General features: G+C 42.1%; 1 protein-coding gene across 1 annotated transcript in view; it reads right to left on the bottom strand.

Moving 5' to 3' along the window:
* LOC119659509 overlaps positions 1–26,695 on the bottom strand; it is a 99,502-nt gene that overhangs the window by 47,544 nt on the left and 25,263 nt on the right. The window contains exon 2 of the mRNA XM_038067639.1: positions 704–988. Within this exon, the coding sequence (XP_037923567.1) occupies positions 704–821 (118 nt within the window). The 5' untranslated portion in view covers positions 822–988. The remainder of the gene's footprint in view (positions 1–703; positions 989–26,695) is intronic.

Here is a 26,695-nt window from a genome sequence, read left to right on the forward strand (position 1 = left end):
GCCGTAAACTTGTTCGGCTTATGTTTGAATTAAAGCTTACTTCACTAGCCCTACCTAAGGCTCAATAGCAGCATAACCATGGTAAGCGCGCTATGCCTTACTTAAGGCTCAATGTTTAAGGGTATTAGATATCAAAGGACTCTACTTGTCCTTCATTGTCACATAATTATAGTCACTAGGAAATCTCCAGCAAGAATAGGAGTTAATTACGCACTTTTAGCTAAGTAAATCAAGGCAATAAAAAAAACCTCTCTCTTTCTTTTGATTATTGCAATCAAAATTCTCATAATCAAATCTAGCATAGTCAGACCGTTCAATTAAATTGGGTCAGGCACTTAGATTACAATTTCAAAATTCCAAGAGAAAACCTCAAACCACTCGTGCTTACACTAAAGAAACGCAAGTCATATATTTCCGTTCCCAAGTCTCCTTTTAATTATTTTTCTCATCAGCCCAGCGCATTGAATCTAATTTCAACCCAGCCTAAGGTAATTCTACGGAGCTAAGTAATTCAAATTGAAATTCTCAGGCTCTCAATATATTTTCCGTTGCCAATAGGCATTTTTTCAGTTTCTGTCTGAATATTTTCTTAATTGTCTCTTGCGTTTTTCCGTTCATATTTCATACGCACTGTGCATACGTAGGTAAATCTTTTTTCTTACTTTTGCTTGTCTATCACTAGCAATAATAATAGCACACTCACCACCACTGACACTCGATCCCGATGAATTTATGGAATTCTTAAGAAGTTTTGTTGAAACACGAATACCAGTCCCGGTACGGACATGCGGCTCTTTTTTGTTACAAACTGTTGGCGCCATATTTAAGATATTTTTATTTGCTTTATTCTACTATTTTTTATTCCTCCTAAAGCAATGGTAGGCGGCTTCTTATGTTCACACCGAAGGCAGCAACACTAGCCCAGCGTCCAGGTCTTCTTGTCTTGCTCGAAACTATTTATTCGTTAAATTTCAAACACGGGAAGTCACTGTAATTAAAAAAAGATGAAAAAATGAATGAATGGACCGAATTAAATATAAATAATTCTTATTTTAGAAGCAGAAAAATAAATAGGAGGAGAAAAGTCTGAAATGAATGGACCCCATCGGCGGATAGAGTGGATAGAGTACACGTGCCCAACGGAAAATTCCTTAGAAGCGTAATTGTTATTATTAGTGGATAAGGACGTATTTATAGTTCCATTGAGATACGTGACTTTGCGAAGTATGCAGAGCAATTAACGAATTTTTTGAGTCATGACGTTGACACTTGAAATATATTTAGTTTCACGTACACGATTTTGGGTATGACTGCCTGCTGACGGCATTGACTGAAGATCTTATTATTTAATGCGATGACTAGCAAAATCGAGTACTTGCAAAAGTATCTTATCCATTTAGTTACCTTATATCTGAGTGCAAAAAAATTATGGAATTTGTCATGGCGTCTATCAATTTCAATTTCAATTTCAATTTATTAGGACGCCGAAAATTGAGCATATTGTGGACATAAAACGGTGCATTTATTACAAGAGGAACACGCTTTGAACCAAGCAAAATTGCTGACCTAGCTTCTATAAAGTAACCCCTCAGGCTTGGGTCATGAGGTCGTCCGCTGTCGTGAAGGAGTATCATCTCTGTTGACTAATCTCGGCCGTTGAATACTCAATTTTTGGTGCATTTCCTCCAGTTTGGCACAGTATTTCTGTGCATTTATCGTTTCTCCAGGTGCCAAGAAAGAATAGTGGATAACTCCAGCTGTAGACCACCAAACAGTCACCATTACCTTCTTCGGATGGAGGCTCGGTTTCGGCATATGCTTCGATGGCTCATCAGCATCTATTCATTGTCCTAGTCGGCGACTTTTCATAACATGTCACTCTGGTTAGGTGAACTATTTTCGAGATCCGAGCCTTCGATGTCTCCGGACGGTCGTGCTCAGGGAGGGGAAGAAATTCCTCCCCTGTGGAGTTGTGAGATCGAGGAGAGCATGGCAAGGCTCAGGTCTCGGAAGTCACCTGGCTGGGATGGGATGACAGGCGAGATGTACAAAGCCATCTGGCAGGCCATCCCTTCTCATGTCCAGTGTTTGTTTGATTGTTGCTTTCGGGAGGGCTATTTTCATGCATTCTGGAAGATTGCCAGGATGGTTGTGCTTCTGAAGTCACCAGAGAAGGATAAGAGTAGTCCTCGGTCGAACAGGGCGATATCTCTTCTCCCGGCCTTTGACAAAGTCCTGGAGAGGATTGTGGTCCAGCGATTGGGCGTGAAAACATCCCATCTGACGTCTGACAGGCAGTATGGCTTCCGTACTGGTAGGTCCACCAACGACGCCTTGATGCATGTGAAGAACTTTATTATCCGTTGTCCTAGCAAGTACGACTTTGGAATCTTTGTAGATTTCAAAGGCGAATTTGATTACCTAAGTTGGTCGTCTGTGTTGTTGAAGCTTTGTGAGTGTGATTGCCGGGAATTAGCTCTGTGGAAGAGCTACTTCCATGGTATAAAAGCATTCGTCCAAGGTGTCAATGAACGAGTGTGTGGGTGAACGTGGAGCGCGGCTGCCCACAGGGATCCATCGCGGGTCCATTTGAGCTTTCGACCGTTGCTGAGTGTATTATCTACCCGGATGATCTCCTCATTGTTGTTGAGAGGAACACACAGCGTGAGGTCGAACAGCCAGCGGGTTCGAAACTACGAAGCATTCGACTCTGAATCGCACTTTTCGCTGCTGCTGGAACAAAGGTATATGCTTTTCACAGAGGCCGCTGTTGACTGGCACTGAGGATATCAGTAGAACATTGCGGAAGTTCATGGGGCGAGTCTGCGGGATGCTCTCCAGGATTGATTTCGCGACCGGTTATTCGACATTGAACTCTGAGAACGAATTCGCAGTCAGTCGAGGTGTGCACAAACTTGTGTCCAGATTGCAGCAATCACTTCAGGAAATGGAACTGGTGAAACCCCTGCATCAAAGTTTAGGATCTGAAGTAATGCGAGCGGTTTTTCCATGGTCGAACAGTTACACGGATGAGTAAACTAATTCGTAAGAGCAGGAGCGTTTAGCTGCTTGTAAATTCACTGAGACGGCGACTACAAAACACTAACTGTGGGAGCTACACAATGGCAGGATACTCACAGGAATTGACGATCGGGACGCTACTTAGAGACCGAGACTCACATACATGCTGAAGCTATGAAAAAGCGAGGTACACACGGCAAGACTGGAGAGGTTACTTTTGTTTCCTATGTGGTGCTCATAATCTCTTCAAGCTACAATGTTAGCGCACTTAGTCATTACAATCTAGGCATTGAAGCAGGTTCGAGCACTTCATTTTATATCATAGAAGTGCACTAAAGAGCAATGTGCTCTGTATTGCATCCGACAAAAATTTTTATCTTCCACTGCAACAACCTAACGCTCTAACCCCTAGGCCATCCGGACACGTTTATTTTACTGTCTTTAAGTCTTGAGTTCATCATCAATTTAATGACGAACCAAGCCAATTGGGGAAAAAAGTGAGGAAAAAGGTTTCTCTCCACTCTTTCTCGGTCCTTCCTAAAGTGGAAGGTAGATTTAGGGCTCCCTCAATCTTAAAACAAAAATTAGTTCTGATTAGGATTGAAGAAGACGACCTTCAGTATGATTCACACAAATGTCGCGTTTGTGGATCTATATGGCACCCTTTGCATGGATCTATGTAAAAGAACGAACCTAGGAGAATCTGGAAGGCTTTTTCGATCACACTACGCCCAGGGCACAAGCTCTACCAAGGAGGTAAAGAAAGAGTGGCAGATGACGACCACAATGAAAAATTTATTGAACAGTGATCATAGGATGAGTATTAGAATGATTGCTGATGATTTCAGTATCCATCCAACCCAAGTTTGTGAGATCGTCACAGAAAACTTAACCAACCAGGAAATTATACGAGAAGCAAAAGGCCTGTATTGTCTCTATAAGGACCCCGACATTTTGGACAATGTGGGGACCCCACCAGATTTTTTTTGTTGTTCAAGGAGAACCATCACGATTCGCTAGAGGCAATTTAGATCCAGGCGTTTCAGGAGCCATATGAGAACTGGAAAACTCGTTGGCAGCACTCTTATGAAGGGTGTTACTTTTAGAAATTTCAATCTTTTGTACTATTCTTATGAATAATTTTTTTTTAACTAAATCTTTATTCTTGCCAAGGCAGAGGTAGATAGTGCACCTCCCCCAAGAGAGAGATAGGTTTTTAATTCTTATCTATTCGAATCCCCTACAATCCACTAACGAAGCTGAATCCAATTGTCCCCTGCTGTATTCGTCAGTCGAGATAACCAACCCATTATGACGACTCGCTATCAGATAGGTATCGGCAGATATCAATACTTTTAGATAATGATGAACTGTAATGGATAGATGGTGATTTAGGAGCCTCACGATGACACCGGGACCAAGGCAACGTCCAAGAAAAATAATGGATTTGATTTTGACGAGCCCTTCCCGCTACCGAACGGAATAAAGGTATAATATTTGTCCAGCGTGGAAGACTCATTAAAGCGCGGAAATTTGAAACCTTTCTGGTCCCACATTCGCAACTCCCGCTGCCCTGCCCAGTTATCCCCTCCGTCCATTAAATTCTCTGGCTTCTCAGCTAACTCTCCCCAACAATCTTGTGATTTACTCTGCCGCTACTTTTCGTCAGTCTATGTTCTTCCTCCTTCCTCCGAATCCCTCCCGATAGTAGATGTAGCCTGCCCCGCATCGCCTACCATTCCCCTTCTTACTCCTATCCTTGTCGAATACCTCATTGGCGAACTTGATGCCAAGGTCGAACCTGGCCACGATGGTCTTCCAAACCTCTTTTTGTTTAAAACTTGTAAGTCCATCTCCCTTCCCCTATCTCTTATTTTCAACAAAAGCCTTGAAGAGAATCATTTTCCCAGCTTGTGGAAAGAGGCTCCCATTATCCCCATTCACAAAAGTGGCGATCGTTCGCTTGCCGAGAATTACCGTCCCATTTCCCTCCTCTCCTCCTGTTTCAAAATCCTGGAAAGATATGTCAGCGACTGGTTGTCCGCCCACTTTGGCCATCACATAGTGAAAGAACAGCACGGCTTCGTTAAACGTAGGTCCACTGCCTCCAACCTGCTTGACTTTACCAACTTTGTCGCCAAATGTCTAAATTCACGGCAAGAAGTGCATACCATTTACACTGACTTCGCGAAAGCCTACGACACTGTAAATCACAAGATACTTCTATCCAAACTCTCGTCCCTAAACGTTCCCATACCACTTGTTTTATGGCTTGCCTCTTACCTTTCCAACCGATCCTGCCGCGTCTCTTTTGACGGCTGTACTTCCCGCTCCTTCTCCCCCTCTTCTGGCGTCCCACAGGGGTCTATTCTGGGTCCTTTGCTATTTTTATTCTTTACTAACGACCTTCCTCCCCTCCTTACTTGTCCCTGTTTGCTCTATGCAGCCGACCTTAAGCTGTTTTCCGCTATATCGTCGCCTATAGACTGTGTTTCCCTTCAGAATAACCTGGACACTCTGGTTCGTTGGTGCTCGACCAATGGTTTAGCGCTAAACGTCAGAAAGTGTCACTCTATGTGCTACTCCCTAAAATCCTCATCCACTTCTTTCTCCTACTCGCTTGACGGACATTCCTTATCCTGCTTAAATTCCACTCAAGACCTCGGAGTCACTTTCGACAATAAGCTCCGCTTTGTCACCCATTGCCTCGCTGTCATCAATCGAGCAGCAAAATTGTCAGGCTTTATTTTTCGCTCCTCCTCTGATTTTGACTCCATCCAACCCTCCTTAGCTCTCTTCAATTCCCTTGTGAGGAATACCCTCGAGTATTGCTCCGTGATCTGGTCACCCACTCGTAACTGTGATTGTCTTGCCCTTGAAAATGTGCAACGTAAATTCACCCGTTCTCTCTTCTTTAAGAAAAGCTTCCCTCGTGTGGATTATCCCTCCCGCCTCCGTTTTCTAAACCTTCCCTTCCTACAACAGCGTAGATCCTATCTGGATCTATGCACATTCTTTAAACTTTCCTCGGGTTTGATGGACTGCTCCGCCTGTGACGAGATCACCTGCCGTCCTGCGTCTTATGACACACGTAACGCAGATATTTTCAACGTGCCCTTCGCGGAGCTCGAAGTCTATTTTCATTCCCCGATTCCCAGGCTTTGCCGTAATTATAATACAACACAGCTTGGTCCTTTTAACTTCCCTACTTTAAGTAATTTTAAACGTAGGATAAGTTTTTTACTTGCTCCTTCTCCTCCTGAGGACAATAATTAATTGGAATTCTCTCTGTTTGTTGTCCGTTAATTAAATAAATAAATAAATAAACGAAGAAGAAGGGGTACCCACGTCAAAGCGAAAATTTCCCTGCAAGTTGCGTCAGATTTTAGTAGCTTGCTCTTTATTAATGTGCAGCCATGTCATTTCTGTGAATTAGATTCAACTTAATGTTGCTATAATTCCACTTGTAACTAACCAGGCACAATTTCCTGTTTCTACATACAACAAGCCCTGAGTGCACATTCATTTGGTGTCTGACTGCGCCTGTTATCAAGCCCTTTGCGAAAACCCAAATCAACCAGGATTTGTTTTGTTTATGGAACTGTTTTAATTATACAAATGCGTAGTCCTCAATGCACTAAAAAATCCCTCAGTTTGTTTGGGTATCAGATGCCAATCTCCAAACCGAACTTCCATGCAGTGGAATTGGTTTTACGATGACATACGGATCCAAAATAACCGTGAATCAAGCCGGATTTGTCAAAAACTGAATTTTTGACGACCAATCACCATTAAATAGACACAATCACTGTCAGCGGCAGTGATCTGCCCAGAACTGAGCGATTTAAATACCTCGGGTCAACGCTATCAGCCAATAGAGAACTGTGTTATGAAATTGCTTCACGCATTAACGCAACCTGGATGAAGTAGCACTCTACAACTGGTGTTCTTTGTGATCGACGTATCACCGAACGTCTCAAATCTAAAATTTACCGCAATGACGTCCGTCCTGTCGCTTTCTATGGTTCTGAGTCTTCGCCGACTATAAAAAACAATGAACGGCGTCTTGCGGTAATAGAGACGAAGATGTTGCGTTGGCCTAGTGGCGTGACACGATTTGATCACATCCGAAATGAGGATATCCGCGATCGTTATGGGTTGCATCGATCGAGGAAAAATTGCGAGAGAGGCGTCTTCGATGGTATGGTCAAGCAATTCGTGCTAACGAGAATTCACTTGTCAAGTCGATGGTAAACGACCAAAAGGCAGGCCGAAACAATGGTGGCTTGATACACTGGATGGAAATTTAAAAGCTTCGAGATTGCACCCAGATTAGGCATTTGATAGAGCTAAATGGCGAAACCGATCAGGACGAGCCGACCCCGCTTGTGAACGAGACAAAGGCTAAAGAAAAAGAAGAGGACATACGGCTCAAATTATCCTGGGTTCTGCAGTAAACTTCTTTCCAGGGTATTCAAGGAACTGCCAAAGACGATGGTTGCTTTTCAAATTTATTCTTTAGCTTTGTAGCTAGGCTGCTGTTCCTTAGCAGACTGTAAAAGTAAATTTTCTTCATGCGGCTGCAAATGGAGCAGTTATTTATAAAAGGGTTTTTCTCTGCTCTTTCCTTTGCGAGCTCATATGAGGAAACTTACAGCAATCGCTGAGTGATATTCCGTTTTCTAGCTTATATCATCTAGAACTTTTCCCAATCATATTTCGTAACCTGCTGTTTTCTGACCTATTGATAGTATTATAGTTAACCTCTGCTGGGGGCTAACTCCAAAAGTTTCTCGCTAGTCTCTCTCTTATTACTTGGGCCCAATAATTCAGAATCACTGCTGAAGTGTTTGGCCTTCCACGCAATTAAAAATATAAATATTCAACACGTGCATTCATAAGGTGCTTCCAACCTCCAAACCACATTCCAACTATCTACTATCTTCCATCTTTCAAAAACAAACACAATGCACAATTCACGTAATATTCAATTGTAAACTGTGAGGACATTTTGCCATAATGCAGGCAATTTAAATTCGCAGCACGTTTACTTTCGATGATAAAGTCCAATGACTAGGTAGATTGCATTTTTTTCTCTACTTCATTATGTAAAGTACACGCATTTATTCGGTGGTTAGAATCGTGATATGAAAATAACACGCCAAATACGGAGAATCTGAGTCAATGAAATTCACATGAAATACTAGATCGAACTGGGTTTTCCTGAACAAGTAAGAATTCCTCCAGCGAATGACAATGAACTGATTGTTTTAAGTAATTTTGTTCTAAGCAGATCCGGTAAGGAAATACGTTTTATGAATTTTGATTGGAGCTTGAATGTAATGTTTTCCCCGAACGTACGCGTAAAACTGGAGTAAAAGACGCAATGAAAGTGTTCTGTGATGAAATCCAAGAAATAGGTTTCAAAGCTATCAAATTTGAATTTAGGATACGTTTTTTGCATGATTGTATCTGAGACAAGTTGGCGAGAATATTCGAACAACTGCTGGAAAGACATCAGTAGCAGTTTGCTAACATCCTGGCCCCAGGTCCACTTTGGTAACCAGGGGGGAAAACACAAATGGAAGCCGACGAGAAGGTATGACGATGTTTCAAAAAATAGAACGTAACCACCGGTGGTCTTGGGATCAGCTAACAATTTATGGGTACCAGGAACGTAGGTAAGATGGGGGCCACGAAATTCGAGACGATGAAATGACCACATAAATTTAAATTGAACCATTCTTTCGAGACAAAATGATAGGCGACGGTGATATACAAGATAAAAATTCAGGGCAGTTATTGTTAGAGAGAGTGTTTAATATGGACAGTGAAGCGTCAAGGTTTTAAGAAAAAAAACCGTGTATCATTTACATAAGACAAATGTGCAGCCGAGACTAAAATATCATATGCATAGCAGTTTAAGGATAAGTGTCCATCAAAATGAACTAGTGACAGTCTCAGGGGTCGGTTTCAAATGTATGGGTAAGTGGACTGCATACAGAATTTCATAAAACTAAGCCAGTTTTTTTGAATGGCATTCGTACATCTCAAAATCTATTGAAGACTTTTTTTAAAAATGGCGCCCAATGTGGGGCCATGAAACCAATTCAAAGTTCTAATTCATATACGAGTATCTATATTTTCAACGTATCCTGGCGTGATACTATCACAAATGAAGAGCTTGAAGACCTGTCACCTGTACGCGAGATGGAAGGCGGTAATAGCAGTGGATAGGTCACACATTTAGGATGGCCAACTATTCCATTACTGGCTACACCATATAGTGTAACTCATAAGATGGTCGACTAGCGACTACTTAGCGCAGAACAATAGAGGAGGAGTCCGGGCTTCTCGGGAACTCCTGCGGGAGAGTGGAAGCACATTTCAGTGAAGTGGTTGATGCACAATGCACAATCCCCACAAAAGGTGACAAACATATATACATATGGCTTCTAAATAGATATCAATCTTCGAATTGGAAGTAAACCAAACTGTCTGCCACCTCTTTTCCGTGGACAGTGTCTTCCGGGAGTATCTAAAAGTATAGACTTCTGTGGTTTCCTTCGGAGCTCGCAGAGAAAATTCATTTTAACATAAATCATACAGCAAAGTTTTGTATTTTAATTTAATTGTCAAAAGCGTTGTCTCAACGCGGAAGAGAAGACCAAAAATCAGGGAATTATTGGAAGTATTAGCCAATTTACCGAGTACCACTTGAACATTTCCAGATTGTCCTCAATTGAAGCTAATGAAAAAAATTCTATTCAGTAGTAAATGCTGAACATAATTCCGAAAAGTATTTCTTTATGCAGAGTCTCCTTTAGTTATGTTCATTTCATTTGGATTGTCGTTCGCCCTGCTTGCCGTTGTCGTTTTGAGTTCTGGTCAGTCTGAAAAACAATAACCGCGGTCATGCCCGAAATGACGACATTCGCGATAAATTTGATCATATGGTGTGCATAATCGCGACCCAAGATCGACTGGAACACCTATTCATCAACTTATTCAAATTCATATTCAGGACAAAGAATGTTTAGTTCAAGTCGATCGAACTAAAAGAAAGAAAAGAAGTTCTGAGTCCGTTTGAAGTCAAGCAATATCTGGGAGTTCAGTGTTCACTTCTTGCATTCGAACCTCTAAAAATTGATAAGACACTGTGCTTATAAGGACACTGTGCTTTATAAGGAATGTTTGTTTCACAATTTCTTTTGTAATTGCAGGGAAATGCACCGCGGCTGCACACCAATAAGTGGTCAGCCGGCAAAAGACAAAGACAGGCGTTGGGACAGGGTGTCCACCTAGAAAATAATAGCGATCTTGCCAAGGGAACTCTCTTTGGAAAAGAAGAGGACCACGGGCCTGCAGCACACATCGAGTTGAATTCAGGCTTCTCAATGCAGATAGTGAAACTGCAGGGGCAGAAAGCCGATATGGCCAGTGCCACTAGGTAGTTATCAGTCAGCTGCAGCAGCAGCCTTTATGGTTCAAAATGTGAGCGCGAATCCGCAGCATCTTCGTTAGCGACAATGACAATAGTGATAATGACAAGAGCACACATCAATAACAACAACATCGACAACCACATCACACGGCACCGGCGGATAATGAGGAGATGTGCACCCAAGTTGTCATCTAGGAAAAGGAAGGTGACGCCTTCAAATTCGTCCAAAGGAAACATAAAAAAATTATAAGGAGTAATAAGGGTCAGTCCTCATTAAAAATAGCCCGTTCCCCGATAACTGCGTACATTATCAATTTACCAAAGCAGTTACAATGTCAATGTAGTCACATTTAACTCTGCGTCCCTGGTCTCACACGGCACCCAAAAGTTGGAAGACACTCTGAAAGCAGACTACTGCGTTTCAGATGCGTGACTAAAAAGCAGGCATAATGTAAAGTTCACTGGATATACAGGTCTTTACAAGGCATATCCGACCAATCTCCAGTTGAGCTCAAACGCTCCTTCTCCTCACAGCTGCACAGGTCGGGTGAGATTTAACACCAACTCCGCCATGCTATTAACATAGTATGCTGACCCCAAGCCCAGGTAAAGGAGGAGAGTTTGAGGTAACGCACTCTGTACTATCCTCAGTAAAACAAAAATAAAATGCTGAGAAAGGAAAGAGATAAATAGAGTATAGTTGGAGTTATTCCACTATGCTAAATCCTACCTAATCTCTCTTGGTGACAGGTCCCACGACAGGCCGACCAAGAAAATGCATACAATGTCATTACAAACATGATGATCGGATTAAGTCACATGCCTCGGAGAAATTCTAGGGCGTCCACCTCAGTCGACGCGGCAGGACGGGCCTCGGTCCTGTTGAGAAATGGGCAAGGGTTCTTGACGCATGGACGGCGTCAGGACGTAAGCATGTAAGTCCGAACATAAAAAAACAAAACAAATACGTGTCTGCACGCTAAATGTTGGTACCCTAACTAAAAAGACGGAGGAACTCGCAAGAGCCTTTCGGAAAAGGCGCATTGATATGTGCGCCCTGCAAGAAACCCGATGGTCTAGTGCGAAAAGCTGTGACATTGAACGCGAACGCGGAAAAAATGGTTATAAACTTCTCCATTTTGATAACCCACACACTCAATACATTGTTGGCATTGCCATCTCAGAGGGTTTCCGTGATGCCATTAAAGAAGTCTAACGATTTGATGATCGGCTGATGAAGCTCACCATTATATCAGCTGATCGCACTATTCACTTCTTCACCGCGTACGCACCACAGACAGGTCGACCTGATGCCGAGAAAGATGACTTCTGGCAGCTTCTCGATGAAAAGACTTATCAGGTGCGTGCTAACGACTATATCATCATTACCGGCGAGCTTAATGGTCATGTGGATGAAAAGGGAGACGGTAACAGGTGCCACGGCGAAAGGGGTTCGGATCGCGCAATGAGGGTGGCGTCGCTTTTGCGGACACTCATGACCTTGCACTTATGAAAACATGGTTCATCAAAAGATTTTCTCATCTTCCTACATTTTATAGTGGGAACAGTAAAATGCAAGTCGACTATATTTTCATAAGACGCCAACATTTTACTACCGTCACTGATTGCAAAGCCGTTCCCTATGAAACCATCGCACCTCAGCATCGGCCGTTGATTGCCGTTCTGCGAATTAAGCTACCGATAAAACAGCGTGAGGAACGCACTGGCCCGCCGCGCATTAAATGGTGACGATTTCGTGAGAAGAAAGAAGATATGATCTCACTTATGCGATTAAAAACCATTACGAATGTGGAAGAATAGTGGAACCAAACGAAAGACACGATCCACCAAACGGCCTATGCAACCCTCGGGGCCGCCAAGCCAGGTAAGCGGTACATCAACCGAGATACTTGGCTTTGGAATGACGACCTTGAAATGAAGAAATGTTAAACAACCAAAAAGGCCGGGCAAAACAACGGTGGCTTGACACGCTAGATGGGGATTTAAAAGCATTGAGATTGCATCCAGATCAGGCATTTGAGCCAAATAGCGAAACCATTCGCGACGAGCCCACCCCGCCTGTGAACGGGACAAGTGCTGAAGAAAAAGAAGAAGAAGAAAAAATATTTGGATCATTCAGCATTATTTTACATTAATTGTAGGGGAACATCCTACTCATGGAAACCTACTTTTTCACGTATATTACCATGTAGGACATCAAAGGAAAGGCCCGCACAGACCGAATAAAAGGACAAACTGATGTTCATCCGACCACCTCAGTTAAGCTTTCTTGAAAGTGTTTGGTACTTGAATGGGGGACCACTTAGAAACATTTTACTTTTTTTTTTGATTTTTTTAGTTAACTGCAAAACAGATAAAAGTATGCAAACTAAAATGATATGTTCATTAATTTTTTTATATAAAATTTGAATGCCAGCATCTATAATAGTTAAACAAATCTCTTCGTCTTGGTCTCCAGAACACGAGCTTGAACCCAAATGTTAAACAAAATCGCGAATCCAATAGTTTTTACATAAGAAAACCATAAAAATTTTACAGCCGAAACGCGGTTTTCGACTTGCTTGTCTTTTTCTAGAAAATTAATTTTGATGTGAATTCCAGCACTAAGAACTTCACGCTTGAAATGAATTAAATAAACGGGACAAAGCTAAGAGTATCGTTTAAATTCTACCAAATCTACACAATATATGGGCAAAAGATAAATTTTTTTAAAATATTCTTTCTGACAAAAAATACTATTAAACGGCTCAAAATGGAAATTGGAAAAAGTTTTTTTTTTTTACAAAAGATACAATTAAAATTATCTCAGACTAATGTGTATCTTCAATTTCCATAAATAGGGACATTATGTAAATTTAATTTCTATGAGAATTCCCTAAATGAAACTTAAGCGCCTTTTCGAAAGATACTTTAGATACTTTCAAATTCCTATTTAGCGGAGAAGAGCCTGATAAATCTCAATTTGTCTGAATAAATAGATCTAGATACACGTGCGTATCTGCAGGCATGCGTAAACAGCTTTCTATAGACTTTTTTTTTCGTTCAGTTGATCTGAATTATGAGGATAAATCTTGTTCCTTTATTCAGCAACAAAGAGTGAATGTTTACCTTCCAAAATCGAATTTGCAATTTAAATTCTTTATGGAAAATGAAATTTCGAACTGATTCCAGTCTCAAGTGACATATTAGATATTCTGCTTCCCGATTCGGACATAGATAAGTTATCTCGTTCGCAACGTTCTCTTATTCTAAATGCAAATTACGAGGTATTGTCGTCACGATTGTTGCTTTTCTGTCGGATTCCATGTCGATGTTATGGGAATCATTTTTTCTGGTATCCATTTTTCAACGACGACGCCTACGGATTTATCGGATTCTGCTAGCACCCACATGTCGATGACGTGGATAAGTCATCAATTCTTTATTGTCCTTAAGTTCAGGCCAAGTTCCCTGTTTTACTCGTTATGTTTGAAGCACTAAGAATGGGGTTGTAAATTATACAGCGCAGCCATTTCAAGACATTTGTTTTGGGTCCTTCCCAGTAAAAAACTGAACAATTGGGAAGTTCCGGTCCCAAAAGCAGTTGGACCAGTTAATGGCGCCACGTGCTACAGATTTTGAGCCATTTAATTTATAGTTACGGTCGTGAAAAATTTTTATTACTGATTGTATGTGTGGAAAAAGTCACCCGTGGGAAAAATACTGTGTTGATTAGATATTTTATCGCGGAGGTATTGAGGAAGTTGATTGGGGCCTATAAAGCTTCACGAGCATTCTGAAGTTTTATAGCTTAAAACGTGTATTTCTTTGGGTGCTCCGGTTTGTTGTTTGGGTGAGATGAGTGGTATATCCATGGTGACCTCTTCAAACTCTTGGGAAGGCACTGACACATCGAACGCTTCACGCTTAATCTTGCATGAACATCGACTGTGGACTGATACCATTGTCAACAAAAAAAGGAAGAACCACAAATCGAAGGTGAATAATGGGTCGATTCGCAAATATTGAAAAGCGTCAAGTAGTCCACTCATCGCCCTTGAACAGCACTCAGGAAAACGTGTCGCCAAGCCATGACTAAAGCCATTTTTTATTTGATCCCCAAGAAAAGAGTCATCATACTGCACACTCTGCACTTACGTAACAAAAAATTATCCCCGCATTTCATACATCATAATCGCGAAATCAAGTTTTTTCTTCACACTTCCATGAGAAGTGTGTAAAAGCTGACTCATTACCGCCGCAAAGCTATTTACCAAACGAAAAGCATGTCGGCATACCCTCTGCGGTGTGGCGAAGCAAGCAACTACGCCGGCTGTGATTCAATTTAGAAATGTTTCCAAAGAATTCGGAACACGTGCCGTTGGGCTCGTTATTCCAGCTAACTGACATGGCTAGCAGGCAGGCGTACGGGGTAGAGCCAAGCAACTCAGAGCTTTTCCCCATACCCCATGCATGCCAGGAGTGTACGTGTCTGCTGGAGCAGCGGCTAGGCGGCATAGTATGACCTTCTTGGCGTTTCAAAGGCGAATAATCTTCCCACATGTGCCATGTGCATTGCATAAGTTCCATGGGAGATGCGGGTACTATGGGGAATGACTGTGTGATTTAGGGTTAGACTAATGTTTTGGAAACATTGATGGTTCGATATGTTAATCGGTCTTTGATTCATGATGGAAGCGGAAAATTAACAGATTGATGGATGCGCTTCTGCCATATATCCTTCGTGAGTTGTAAATTTGGCAGAAGGAAATTGAGGATTTCAACTATAATCCCTGAGGGGGGACTTCAAATCAGACAAATCCTGCTCAAGCTATACAACTCGCACACACATCACTTAATTCTGAATACGAAAAGAATATCAAAGAGAACTCGCTCACCCTTCCATCTCTATAATGTATTCACCCTTTTGCAGATTGAATCAGTTGGGGTGCGTGACATTGGCAGCTGATTCAAGTCTATTTGACTTTACACCGCCATTGCACAATGACGTTCATTGCTGTCACTTAATTGATTAAGCCACCCCTCTGGGCTACAATAATTACCTGTGAATACCTCCCCCTTTTTCGCTAAATAGGAGTAAAGATTAATGGCTTCGTGACCTAGCAAAATGAACAGATCTAGGTGGATATCGATATGCATTGGTTCCAGAAACATCCTTTCTATATTCGTATATTTGTGTACAGTATGGGGTTTCGTGTACAATCAAACCTCCCTAGAATCGCTCCACGGTTTTCCTATTGGGAGAAGGTTATAGCTATTACCATTGAACTTTGTGGAACTGCGAACGCTCACATTGAAGGAGATGTTTGGGTAATTTAGATGAATGCAATTATGTTCAGATTGTTGGACTCCCGAACACACTGTCGAAGAGGTGGAAGGGAATTAGATATACTGGAAGGGAACCCTCTGCAATCTGACACCTTCGCCGATCTAGCTTCACCTTCTTCTAAACAACAAAAACCCGAACGTAGTGCGCAATACAGATCAATCTACCAACGCTCATCAGCATATCCCAATGTAGTCTGCAGCGAACTTCCCTCTGTCTGCAACTAGTGCTCATCCATTTTTCAAAAGGTGTGATCGGCGTTGCACTGCAGAATACGCGTGTCTTCCCAATCTTGTGCGAATCAGACTGGAAACCTCCGTGCCTATTCAGAAGCTGGGTAAGGAAGCCTCAGCCTCACCATGTTTTCAGTTCAACTACGCACTTACGTTACCAATGAGCCGTGCAATCCATCCGCTTCTTGACTTGTATTGACAAGAGAGTTAGCGTGTGTTGTCAGTCTTCACAAGCAACCACTTCCCTTGAGTCTTTTCCCTTGCGCTTGTATATTGCTCTACGTTCCTTAGCAAGAAAATCAAAATAAATCACTCGCCACAACCCCCAGTTCAAAGACAGTGCGACAGGCAGACGCTACCCGCAAAGGTGTGTCGAACAAGTGCTCTCGATACACCTAGTACTTGGAAAGAACATCAGTATCTCCACGTCGAAGCGCAGAACAGATTGCGTTGCATTCATTGGAAAACATCTTTAGCTAGATGTAAGACACTCAATGTTTGCCATTAACCGATTAAGCGTGAAACTCCAGCTACCGCTTTTTTCGCTGCTTTCATTGCTGGGGAAAGATCATCTTTGAGACAAGCTTTAATCCAAGGTAGTTAACCGTTGGTTGCGACTCGATTATCAGACGCCATTCGATATACAACGCAGGGCTGCGATTTTTTTTTTAGTCGGAATGAGTACTTCGGTTCTTTCCAGCGAAAAGCTGAACTCATGAGCAGTCATACATTCGCTTACCTATCGCATCAATATGCGAAGTCTGCTTTGTAACTATTCAACAATGCGTCTCACAGCAAGTGCCGCAACGTCAATGTGCACAACCGACCAGGCGTAAATCTCCTGGCATGTCGAGTCTTAGCAAAGACTATCGTAAGAAGTCTTCCAGAGGTCTGACGTAATCTCGATCGTCTGGTCCTCTAGCCCCTCGTAGAGCAGCGAACGGTGGCTCCGTAAGAGATAGCCTGGTGTGTGAAATGAATAGTACGTCTAGCATCCATCCTACAGAGTTAAAAGCATTTCTGATACCAAGCATTAGAAAGAGCACCACCCGCAGAGATCGGCAGCTGTGTACCTTAACTTGACGGATCGCATCAATGACTTGCATGATAGCTCTAAAATCGAGCTGTTTTGGAATTATGTCGCTGGCAGCACATATTGCCCCAGCGCTTTTCAAGCACTTTCCCGGCTTTATCAAGCAGACGAAGTGGTCGATAAAGCAGACGGCAACTCAGAATCTCTTTTCGACTTGCTTAACAGCGCAATCAACGCCACGTTCCAGCAGGAAGGAAAAATACCCACATTCAGGCAAGCGTGGCGAGTACAATGGGCCAACAGGGCCTGAGTGCTCAGAAGCTGTAGCTTTTCCCCCACCACACATACACCCATGACCGGTGGTAGAACACCAGTTTATATACCTCAATCAGGATACCATCTGATCTCTTCCAACTCTTTTATAGATCAAAGCAGTCCATCTATTCGCCAGTAAATAAACACGACTTCTATACAACTGTACGGGTTACCAATTTAAAGCCACGTCCCCACAAATGCCCATTCACCTGGTCGAGTAAGTCCCGCCAGAAACGAATATTGCTTTTGTTAATCGCCGTCGCAGTCTCTTTTCGGCTAATCTGTACTCTGCCATTGTATTACCTGGCTACTCCCTGTCGTTTAAACGTTGTGTCAAACGGCGGAGTTTATGATATCCTTCCACAGCTCGCCCTCCGGCAATACATAGAGGGTTTGTCACCTCTGGGTACCCTCTTAGACATGGAAGCTCCGCAGGCTGTCGTTTATCTGATTCACAATTAAATTTGCGACAGTGTCAGTTGCAGTGCCACCTCTTCCCGGATTGCCCTATAACGCAGTTCTACCTGTTTCAAGAGCATCAACGAATCTTCCGGTGCTCACTTCCACGCTTAGGGAAAGCGCGGGGCTGGTCTATATCTAGAGGTAGCCTAACCACTTTGAACGGGTCTCTTACCGAAAAGTTTGTCAGAATTCGCCACCCTTCCACCAACGACACCAGTGATTCCGAAGCAAAGGTTCCGTCGGGAACCGCCTGGGTGCCGGAACATTGGAGTGGACCCGGTCTTTAAAATTACAAACCCCAATCTCGCTGTTAGTTCAGTTTCCCTCTGGAGCCTGGATGAGGCATGTTCCATTCAAGTGCCTTGACACTGCAGTCCCCCTTGATGCCTAAGACAGTGTCCTCCAGAACATCAAGCCTGCGTCGAAAGTGAAAGGTGAAAAACGTAATTCCTTGACACCGAATCGCGAACTCACAGGGCAGCGATAAATCGAGATGCTACGACGCTGAGCCCTTGTTCCTATTAACTGATGACTGGTACATCAGCTTTTACCTAGCAACTCAAAAGTGATTGCACTCTGCATGTTGATCTGTAGGGTGAAGGTCATGTTAATCGTCTCCTAGCTCCCTTTAATTCCGCTCTGAAGACCGGATACCGCCCGAAGCGTATAGAAGACTCGACTCCATTGTCTTCGGGCTTGAAGGGAGGTCCCCATGCACATAAAAGAAAGTATGGGGTGTTAAATGAAAGGTCTCGATTGGAGCTTTTTTAAGAAGGTCTTAGCTTTGATAGCTTTGATTTCGCACAATATTTCGAGAGCCATTATTTCGAATTGTTACTTACAAAATCTTTTGAATTTTTGGACTTATTTCGTCTTTTCGCCTTGTATCTGTATCTTGTATCTACGATCGCTGGGAATGTATCAATATTTTCGTTTATCACACGTCTCTTGTCAACCTTTGGACAAGTAATTGTGTAAATATGACTTTCTATACTTTTTTGTCCTGGACCGATTTCAGCATCCTGTTAAATTGTGATTTTTGTTTTTACTTTTGTAGATGTCCATATTCCCCGTTTCCTTTACTTTTTATGAGACCTGCAAAGGCTAATAGAATCTTCCTTCGCGATTTATACCACCCTTTTCTGGTTGTAATAAAATTTATGGAATGGTACCGAAATCAGAAAACAATAAAGGAATACAAAAAAAATTAAAAAAAAGGACATTCAACGTACTTTTACATACTCAACTGATTCAAAACTCCGGAGTTAATACCAAAAAACTTTCCAAGAGAGGGCTTTACTGTGGATACTGAAGCAAGATTCAATTACCTGAAAGCAGGAGAAAAAAATATATCTTAGTGACACTATCCAGCAAATATTAAAATAAGAGGAAATGTCAATCGAAAGAATCATTAGCAACTGATTGATGAGCTGTGACAAAACCCCACCCCTACTGATAAGAACAATGAGGGATTTACCTTGAACAGGCCACAATAGGATGACCAAATGAAAGAGAAACTGGAGGAGGAAAAGTTTTACAAAATAAGAAAGGGTCCTTTTCCGGGCTCCCTAGAAGTGGCCCTTGAAGGAAGTCAAAATGCTACAACTATCAGGACCCAAAAGACCGAAATCTGCTTGAGGAGTAGACAATCACCGATAAGAAAGACCTTACAGGGAGAAAATAATGCACGACCAGCAATGGATGGCTCAGTGATTAGAGCGCTAAACTGTTGCAAAGAGCGCCAAACTGTTCATGCACACAGCGGAACCGCTTATAATGTTTCCATTTGGGGTTTTAAAGCACAAATCTCGACGTGGCTGGTTTCAAACACATGAATTTTGGTATAACAATGCATTAAGGACTGAAGCGCGAAGATCCAACCTACCTTCCTGCCCTAGTTCGCTACGCCCCGCCTCAATACATATATTCGGACACATCGAAGGAATTTCACTAATATTTTGCCGGATCAGAATGCTCAAAATTCGCCATTGACTTTTACTGAGGTGTAGCTCTGCCCTGTTGCTAGCAAATTCACTATAATTGTCAAAAACGGTTCAGTGCAATAATACTGAAATCTGTGTAAGCACAAACCAACAATTAACGAATGGATCCACCTCTGACACGGATGGATTTGGGGACCACAATCAGAGCCCTGTTGTGAATAACACAGCAGTGTTGGTTTATGCTGAGTGCGAAGTCAATATTCATACCAGTGGATACGACCTTTGTAAAGCTTCCCTCACTGAGCCTGCCCGCAATTCGGGCGTTACCATAGGCATCATGGAATTCCCGCAAGATGTCCAGCCGCAAATAACCTCGTAAAAGCATATCTAACAAGAATTCTTATGGAGAATATGCTTTCAGAATGCCAACTCAGTTTTAAAGGTATCAGATAACCTTCTGTGGGGTTCGGTGGCTAGATCCATTTAGGATTAGTTCCTTGCGGAGTCGAGTCAGGCTTGCCGGAATCAATGCAGCGCTAGTAACTGCACACGCTCTGCACACGATGTAATCGCGCTGACAGAAATTACTTCTTTTGGAATCTAAGCGATAGGTCTAATAAATTAATCTGATCCAATTGCCTTAGTTCGGCGTTGACTTTTTACGTATGTAACTCGGGTTTTTAGGATTAACTCGGGCTTTATTGCTTCGACCCACAAAATTATGTCTGCGACGGCGTTTTCCTTCCCTGCGGGGTGCTGAATATCGATTGTAGACTATCTGACGAAGTTCGGATATCAAAATTTCGTCGAAGCGGAAATTAAAGGATGTAAGCAATAGACAGGTTCATATAAGATGAGTAAGGTGTGATAGTTCGCGTAAGATAATGGCCGGTGTTTGGAACTGTGGGTGTCCTGCCTAAGCCAAGCTCTCTTTGCAGACTTCAAACGCTGCTTCTGATTGTAGATTCTTTTGAACCTTATTCTTCAGTGACCTTTTAGCAACTGGTTGAACAGTGTCCGAAATTTGAATTTATGCAGCTTCAGGGGAAATATACAAATATACCGCGCTTAAAACCACCGATTGCCACTTGTTTCTGCTCCATTTCTGAATAGCACTATTACTGTTTATAAATAGGCACTAGATTGCCCCCATAGTAACCCCTTGAAAATGCAAAGCAGCAGACGAGGGTGGGTGAGAGTTCTGTGTACCATAACATGAGAACAAGCTGATTGGTTCTCCAGGTTGGAGGCTGTGCAACAGGCTGATACCCGGTTTATAGTATAATATCGTATACGTACCTGAAACTCATAGTCGAATTGGATCAGAAATACAGAGACAACTATGACAATGTTCAGTACTGCTATTCTAAGACAACTCATTGGACAGTTGGTCTAGCAAAAGAAATTATAAGGCAGGTCTTCGACTCTTGAATGCATACTATTTTCAGAAGCGAAAAATTTCGCCAACGACAACGCAGACGTCAGACTAACCAGGGAAAGGGTAAGCGCTGAAAATTAAAGTTTCCGATGCCTGTCTAATCAAAATATATGCTCCGAATGAAGAGGTGAAGAAACGCAAAGCGGAGCCAGCTAAAAGACCTAATCAAGATGGCTTCAAAGAAAACTATGGGACAACAACCTTGGTGCAAAAAGGAAGAACTACATACAAACAATATCAGGAACAAATTACAGGAGCCCAACGAAACAAAAACGTAGCAATAAGTCATACTGTTGGCAAGATCTGTACAAAGATGAAAGGCAAGGCCGCAAATGACGAAATCTGCAGATTGAACAATAGCTTTAAGATCTGCTTACAACAAGACAAAACCGATAACAATAGGATTCCAGCAGAGAACCCTACTTTGTAGGATGCCTGAGTTTAAAGATCTAACTAAATTGACTGGACTCATTAGAATGACGATGAGTCAGTCTAGCGCTCAGGTAAAGATACAAAACGAGCTAAAAAGACTTTTCACCGCAGACTCCGAATTAATGGAAAGCGAGAGGTTGGTCCCTCTCTGAAGTATATCATTCGAAATATCGCTAGTAGATCTAAATCGTACACTACTGTAAAATTCATCGCAAGGAGTAGCCTGTGCGGATGATATACATATCCTGGCATGTCCGAAAGAGATCACAAAAGAGGCGCTTATGAAATTTGATAAAATATGGAAGGAAGTTGGCCTAAAACCAAAATCAACACACATACCAGAAGAAAGACGCCAACCGGACAAAATGTGACATTCGATCGCTGATAACGGATGGTGCATGAGGTGTAACAGTGAGAAACCGCATCCATGTTAAAATTCGAAAACTACAATGAGCAGAATATGGAGAGCGTATGAGGTCAACACAGTTCCCAGACGCATACTCAAAGACAAAGCGGAAGGTTACGAGAAACAGTTGCGAGGATTCAAGGGGTATACGACAATCACAAGCTGCCCGGTTTCCGAAATTGAAGAACGCGGACGTTCGTCTGAGAAGAATGGAGACGGAGACTTGGGAAGTTTCGCCATAAAGGAAGGAGAAGTTGGTTCCCCGTCTTAGAGGTAACGTTTCATTTAATTCGTAATTAATACAGTACCAAACGCGTGTTTTTTGAAGACAACGTTAATATACTATACACTTCAATCACCTTTTCATTGTTGTTTGCACATAGGCTTAATCATGTTTCATATTATGAAAAGCATTACTAACGCTTGTTTCTAACTCAGGCGAAATTTCGTGCATGCAAATGCAAATGATGGGATAAAATAATAATCGTTGACGTAACAATCCATATTGGATCAGGGCCTCGGAGTCTGTTAAAGCACTTCCTTGAAGACCATAACGGTACACTACAATATACTGTAGGAGGCAATGTGGTCAGCAGCTAGCTCGCCCGAGATTATTACCCTGATTTAACTCAGGTACTCATTCACAGCTGAGTCGACTGGTATCTGACGCCAAATCACGATACAAATTCCACTGCCGACCTTCCGTACGAGAGCCTTATGCTCTAACTACTCAGCTATCCGGACACAAATGATGGGATATAGCGGGACTGCTATTGGATGGATGTCGGCTCAATGACGGTTGGAAGGAGCGGCGAGTGTACTTCGTATATAAAAGCTGCGGAAATTGTTAGTGGTGCGGATAGCTGAGTGATTAGAGCACAAGGCTATCGTACAGAAGGTCCCGGTTCAAACCTCACTGGTGGCAGTGGTCTTGAAGGAAGTGCTTTAACAGACTTCCAGGCCCTGATACAATATGGATTGTTGCGTCAACGATTATTATAAAATTGTTGGTTAGCGTTGCGAACGGCGACTTTTCCGAGGAAAAGATTGAGGTTTTCGAGATGTTCGCCTGGTGTAGGAAATTCAGTACATACCAAGCGTCGAAAAAGAAAAAAAGGAGAAAAAATTAAAAGGGCCTTTTTTGGGTGGTTTTGGCAAGATTTGCACTAGGATTCAGCAACAATCGGGAGCAGTTGAGCGACGTTTTGAGCCCTTCAGACTATGTCAACAGTAGCGTTTTTCAGTGTATGCTTTTAGACAACGGAATTTCGACATTGGCCAACCATTGAATGGAGGATTGCGAAGATGGATGGATGAAGGTTAGCGCATTTATCTGCAATGGTGTTCTTTGTTTATTTTCACGTTGTACGCTTTAGTTTATTTTCCCGATTTTTGTCTTTATCTTATTTTAACTTTATCTCTCTTATCAACTTTTCTGGAAACTTGTGATTTTTTGGTTTTTTCATGCATTTTGCCATTTTGGTCTGAGATTTTGCATCGTTGCAACAGGCACATAAATTATAAGTCTTTCTACTGAAGGACTCCCTCCTCCTCACCTCTTCTCTAACCTGCGGAACTCACAACAAAATAGCGACATATTCAAATATCATGGCATGAACGTAAAGGCCGCCCCTTATGAATATCTGAAGCAGGAGAAGTATCGATTTAGGGTCTGATCCGTCGCCAAGCTTCCCTTTTGATCGCCGCAGTCGGGTTCGGATTAATACGGCTCCAGGTGCGCGGTAGAGCTGTTATTTGTTTTTTTTTTGTTTCATTTTCCAGCTTTAACTTCCGTGTTTTGGATACGCGCGATATACTCACGTTTCTTTGATTTCAAGGTTGCTATGCGGACTCACGCATGGTCTTAAGGACACATAAAGTTTCGTAAAATGACACGTTATGGACTGTAGTGTCCAAAGGACGCCCTATCACCCATTCTCGAGCCTGGCTAGCTAAGAAGCGAGAAAGCGAATGTCAAGCCCCAGAACACTTCAATGGAGCTTCAGTATTTGCGGGCGGACCTTCACTGTCAAATTTGACAAACTGTCAAATTTGACAATTGTTAACGTTTTGGGATATCTTTCTTCTCTAGGTCGACTCCAGCCAAACATGATGGTCTTTTGACCGACGCTATTCCTATAGACATTACAAATAGCCCAAATTCGTATTGCTTAACACTTGCTCTGCAGAAATCGACTCCATCACCTCCACATATGAATTCCAATATTAAGTCATTGTTCCAATATTCCTTTCCATTTCACTGGCCATAGCCTCACATTATTATGACTGCAAATCGTTGAATAATTGGACTTAATTCAAAGCAATGCTCTTTTTTTTGTAAGCTCATACCCGATTTAAAATGTTTCAATTAATCAAACTTTTCCGATCATCTAAGAGCGGTTATGCAACATTTCAAGTCCACTCAAAAAAATTGAGTAATAAATCTTCAACAAAAGCAACGGACAAATGTTTAAAGCGCATGAATCCACCAAGTTTCGTGACGATGATATAATCATCACAATGACCCCAATAGTCATTCACCATCAACATGCGCTGGACCATTGAATGCAGTCTTAACAGATGGAGGCACGTGTAGCTTCCACTTGACCGGCCTTAGCCTGGTGTGAGTCTAAACAGTCAATTACCTGAGACCTGCTTTAGATATAACTGGAACTTTTGGGGGAGCATATGATGCTAATGCAACCATGTCGTGTTCAGAAAACGAAATCTAAAATGCCGACAATGAACTTTTCACCACGGCACGTGTATGGCCATGCATGCTTCATGATGCCATCGATCTATGACCTCATTTTCTTGCGCTGCACGCAAACCAAAACTCCAGCTGGTTTCCTGCACGTATCTGCTTCCATATGTGGCTGTGCACTTAGCCAGCGTGTGCTTTACTGCATTTTTCGAACGATGCGGAGGAGGAAACTAGCAGGGGAGCTCCATTCCATATCGATTGCAGAAATTGCGGACAAGCTATTGATTGCTGTACAAGACCTGAAATCCGCAATGCCGAAGAACGTGTGGAAAAGACGTTATGCAGATATCCTATTCAATATCTCATGACAAATGCATGCAAAGGGGTAACGTTCAGATTCAGTGTCGAGTTACCTGAAAAGCTAAGACATTGACAGTCGCCGCCAAGTAACGTTGCGCATATATTTACAAAAAGCCACCCGATACCATTCCAAACTTCACAAAAGAGGTGCCACTCGTAAATCATCCCATGTCTGTTATCACCGTGGATAGCATCTTATATCACACGCCTCTCATTCCGGCAGACAGTCTCACAGGTATCACCTTGTCAGGTGATAGTTTTCATTGACCTGGTCATTGCACTGTTCCCAACAAAGCGCAAATAACCATTTTTTTCTGCAGAAACGCGCGTAAAATTTCAGTTTCTCCAAGCGCCACACGACCGGGATAAAGCCCTCCACCAGCTTCCACAATCACATGCACATCTATTCAGATAGATACAACCATCTGAGAAGTGGGAAAAGTTAAGATTTTTGTTTTGTTTCTTTATTTAGGTACTAAAACTTTTTTGCTGATCATTTGACCGTTGCAGCATATACAACTTTTTTTTTGTTTGGGGCCATCTAAAGTTGTTAGGTGGACGAGAGGAAAGTAAAAATTACTTGCGTGTGCCACGATAGGTTAACAACCTTGTAAAGATAATTTATTGCATGTTGGTTATGTACTAATGGTGGAAAAAATTATTCGAAAGTGCTGACATGTTTATTATGAGAAGACAAATCTTTTTATAGGTTCGTGTGAATTGACAATTGTATGGTATTTAAGGCTTTAATTTTTGTATACCTAGAGGTTGTCTAATATCTTTTTTAAAGGAACGATATGATTTCGGAATGTCATGGCAACCGTATTGATGTGCTTTGCATGGGAACAGCTGCCACAAATGTTCATTAAAGAATGGCAATTCACCATAACAAATCGAATGTGCAGAATCATTAGCTAAGCTTTGAGATTTTAGATACAAATTCATACCCTTACGTAAGAACTCAATATGCAGTTGGCAATATCCGCTATTTTAAGAATAATTCAAAATTGATTCGCCTCATAACACTGCCTAGATTCTGTTAACTTAATCAATGCCGAAGTTATCGTAAACAAAGCCAAAATCTGCTTCGAGAAAGCCATCATCAACTCATTAAGCGAATTATGAGTTCGTTTCTGCGGTCACGTAGAACCTAATTCTTTCTACGACGTATTGGCCGGGACAAAAAATCGATCTGTCTGCAAGAAACTGTTGTTAGCTCCAACATGTTGACTTGAAACCATCGCCATCATAAGCTCGACTCATGGAAGGGTAAGCTGAAGAGATTTATACGTAAACGAAGCTTTCGATATCCCCAATGTTACTTCAGAACTGTCAGGGTTGTAACTAGTTTCCGGCTTCCAGATTGCGATTCAATTTCACACGAAAGAATATTTCTTTGCTGGTACGATGTTTGTGCCTTTCTTAAGCCCAACTAAGATTTTTATTAAAATGGGTCAAAAAAGTTTCGCTGAACAAAAAGAAGATAGCGGAGATAATATTGCAGTAGACAGATTTTCATGACAAATCCAAACACTTTACTGATAAAATGTTTCAAAA

This window comes from Hermetia illucens, chromosome 6, assembly GCF_905115235.1.
Source record: "Hermetia illucens chromosome 6, iHerIll2.2.curated.20191125, whole genome shotgun sequence".
NCBI classification, from domain to species: domain Eukaryota; kingdom Metazoa; phylum Arthropoda; class Insecta; order Diptera; family Stratiomyidae; genus Hermetia; species Hermetia illucens.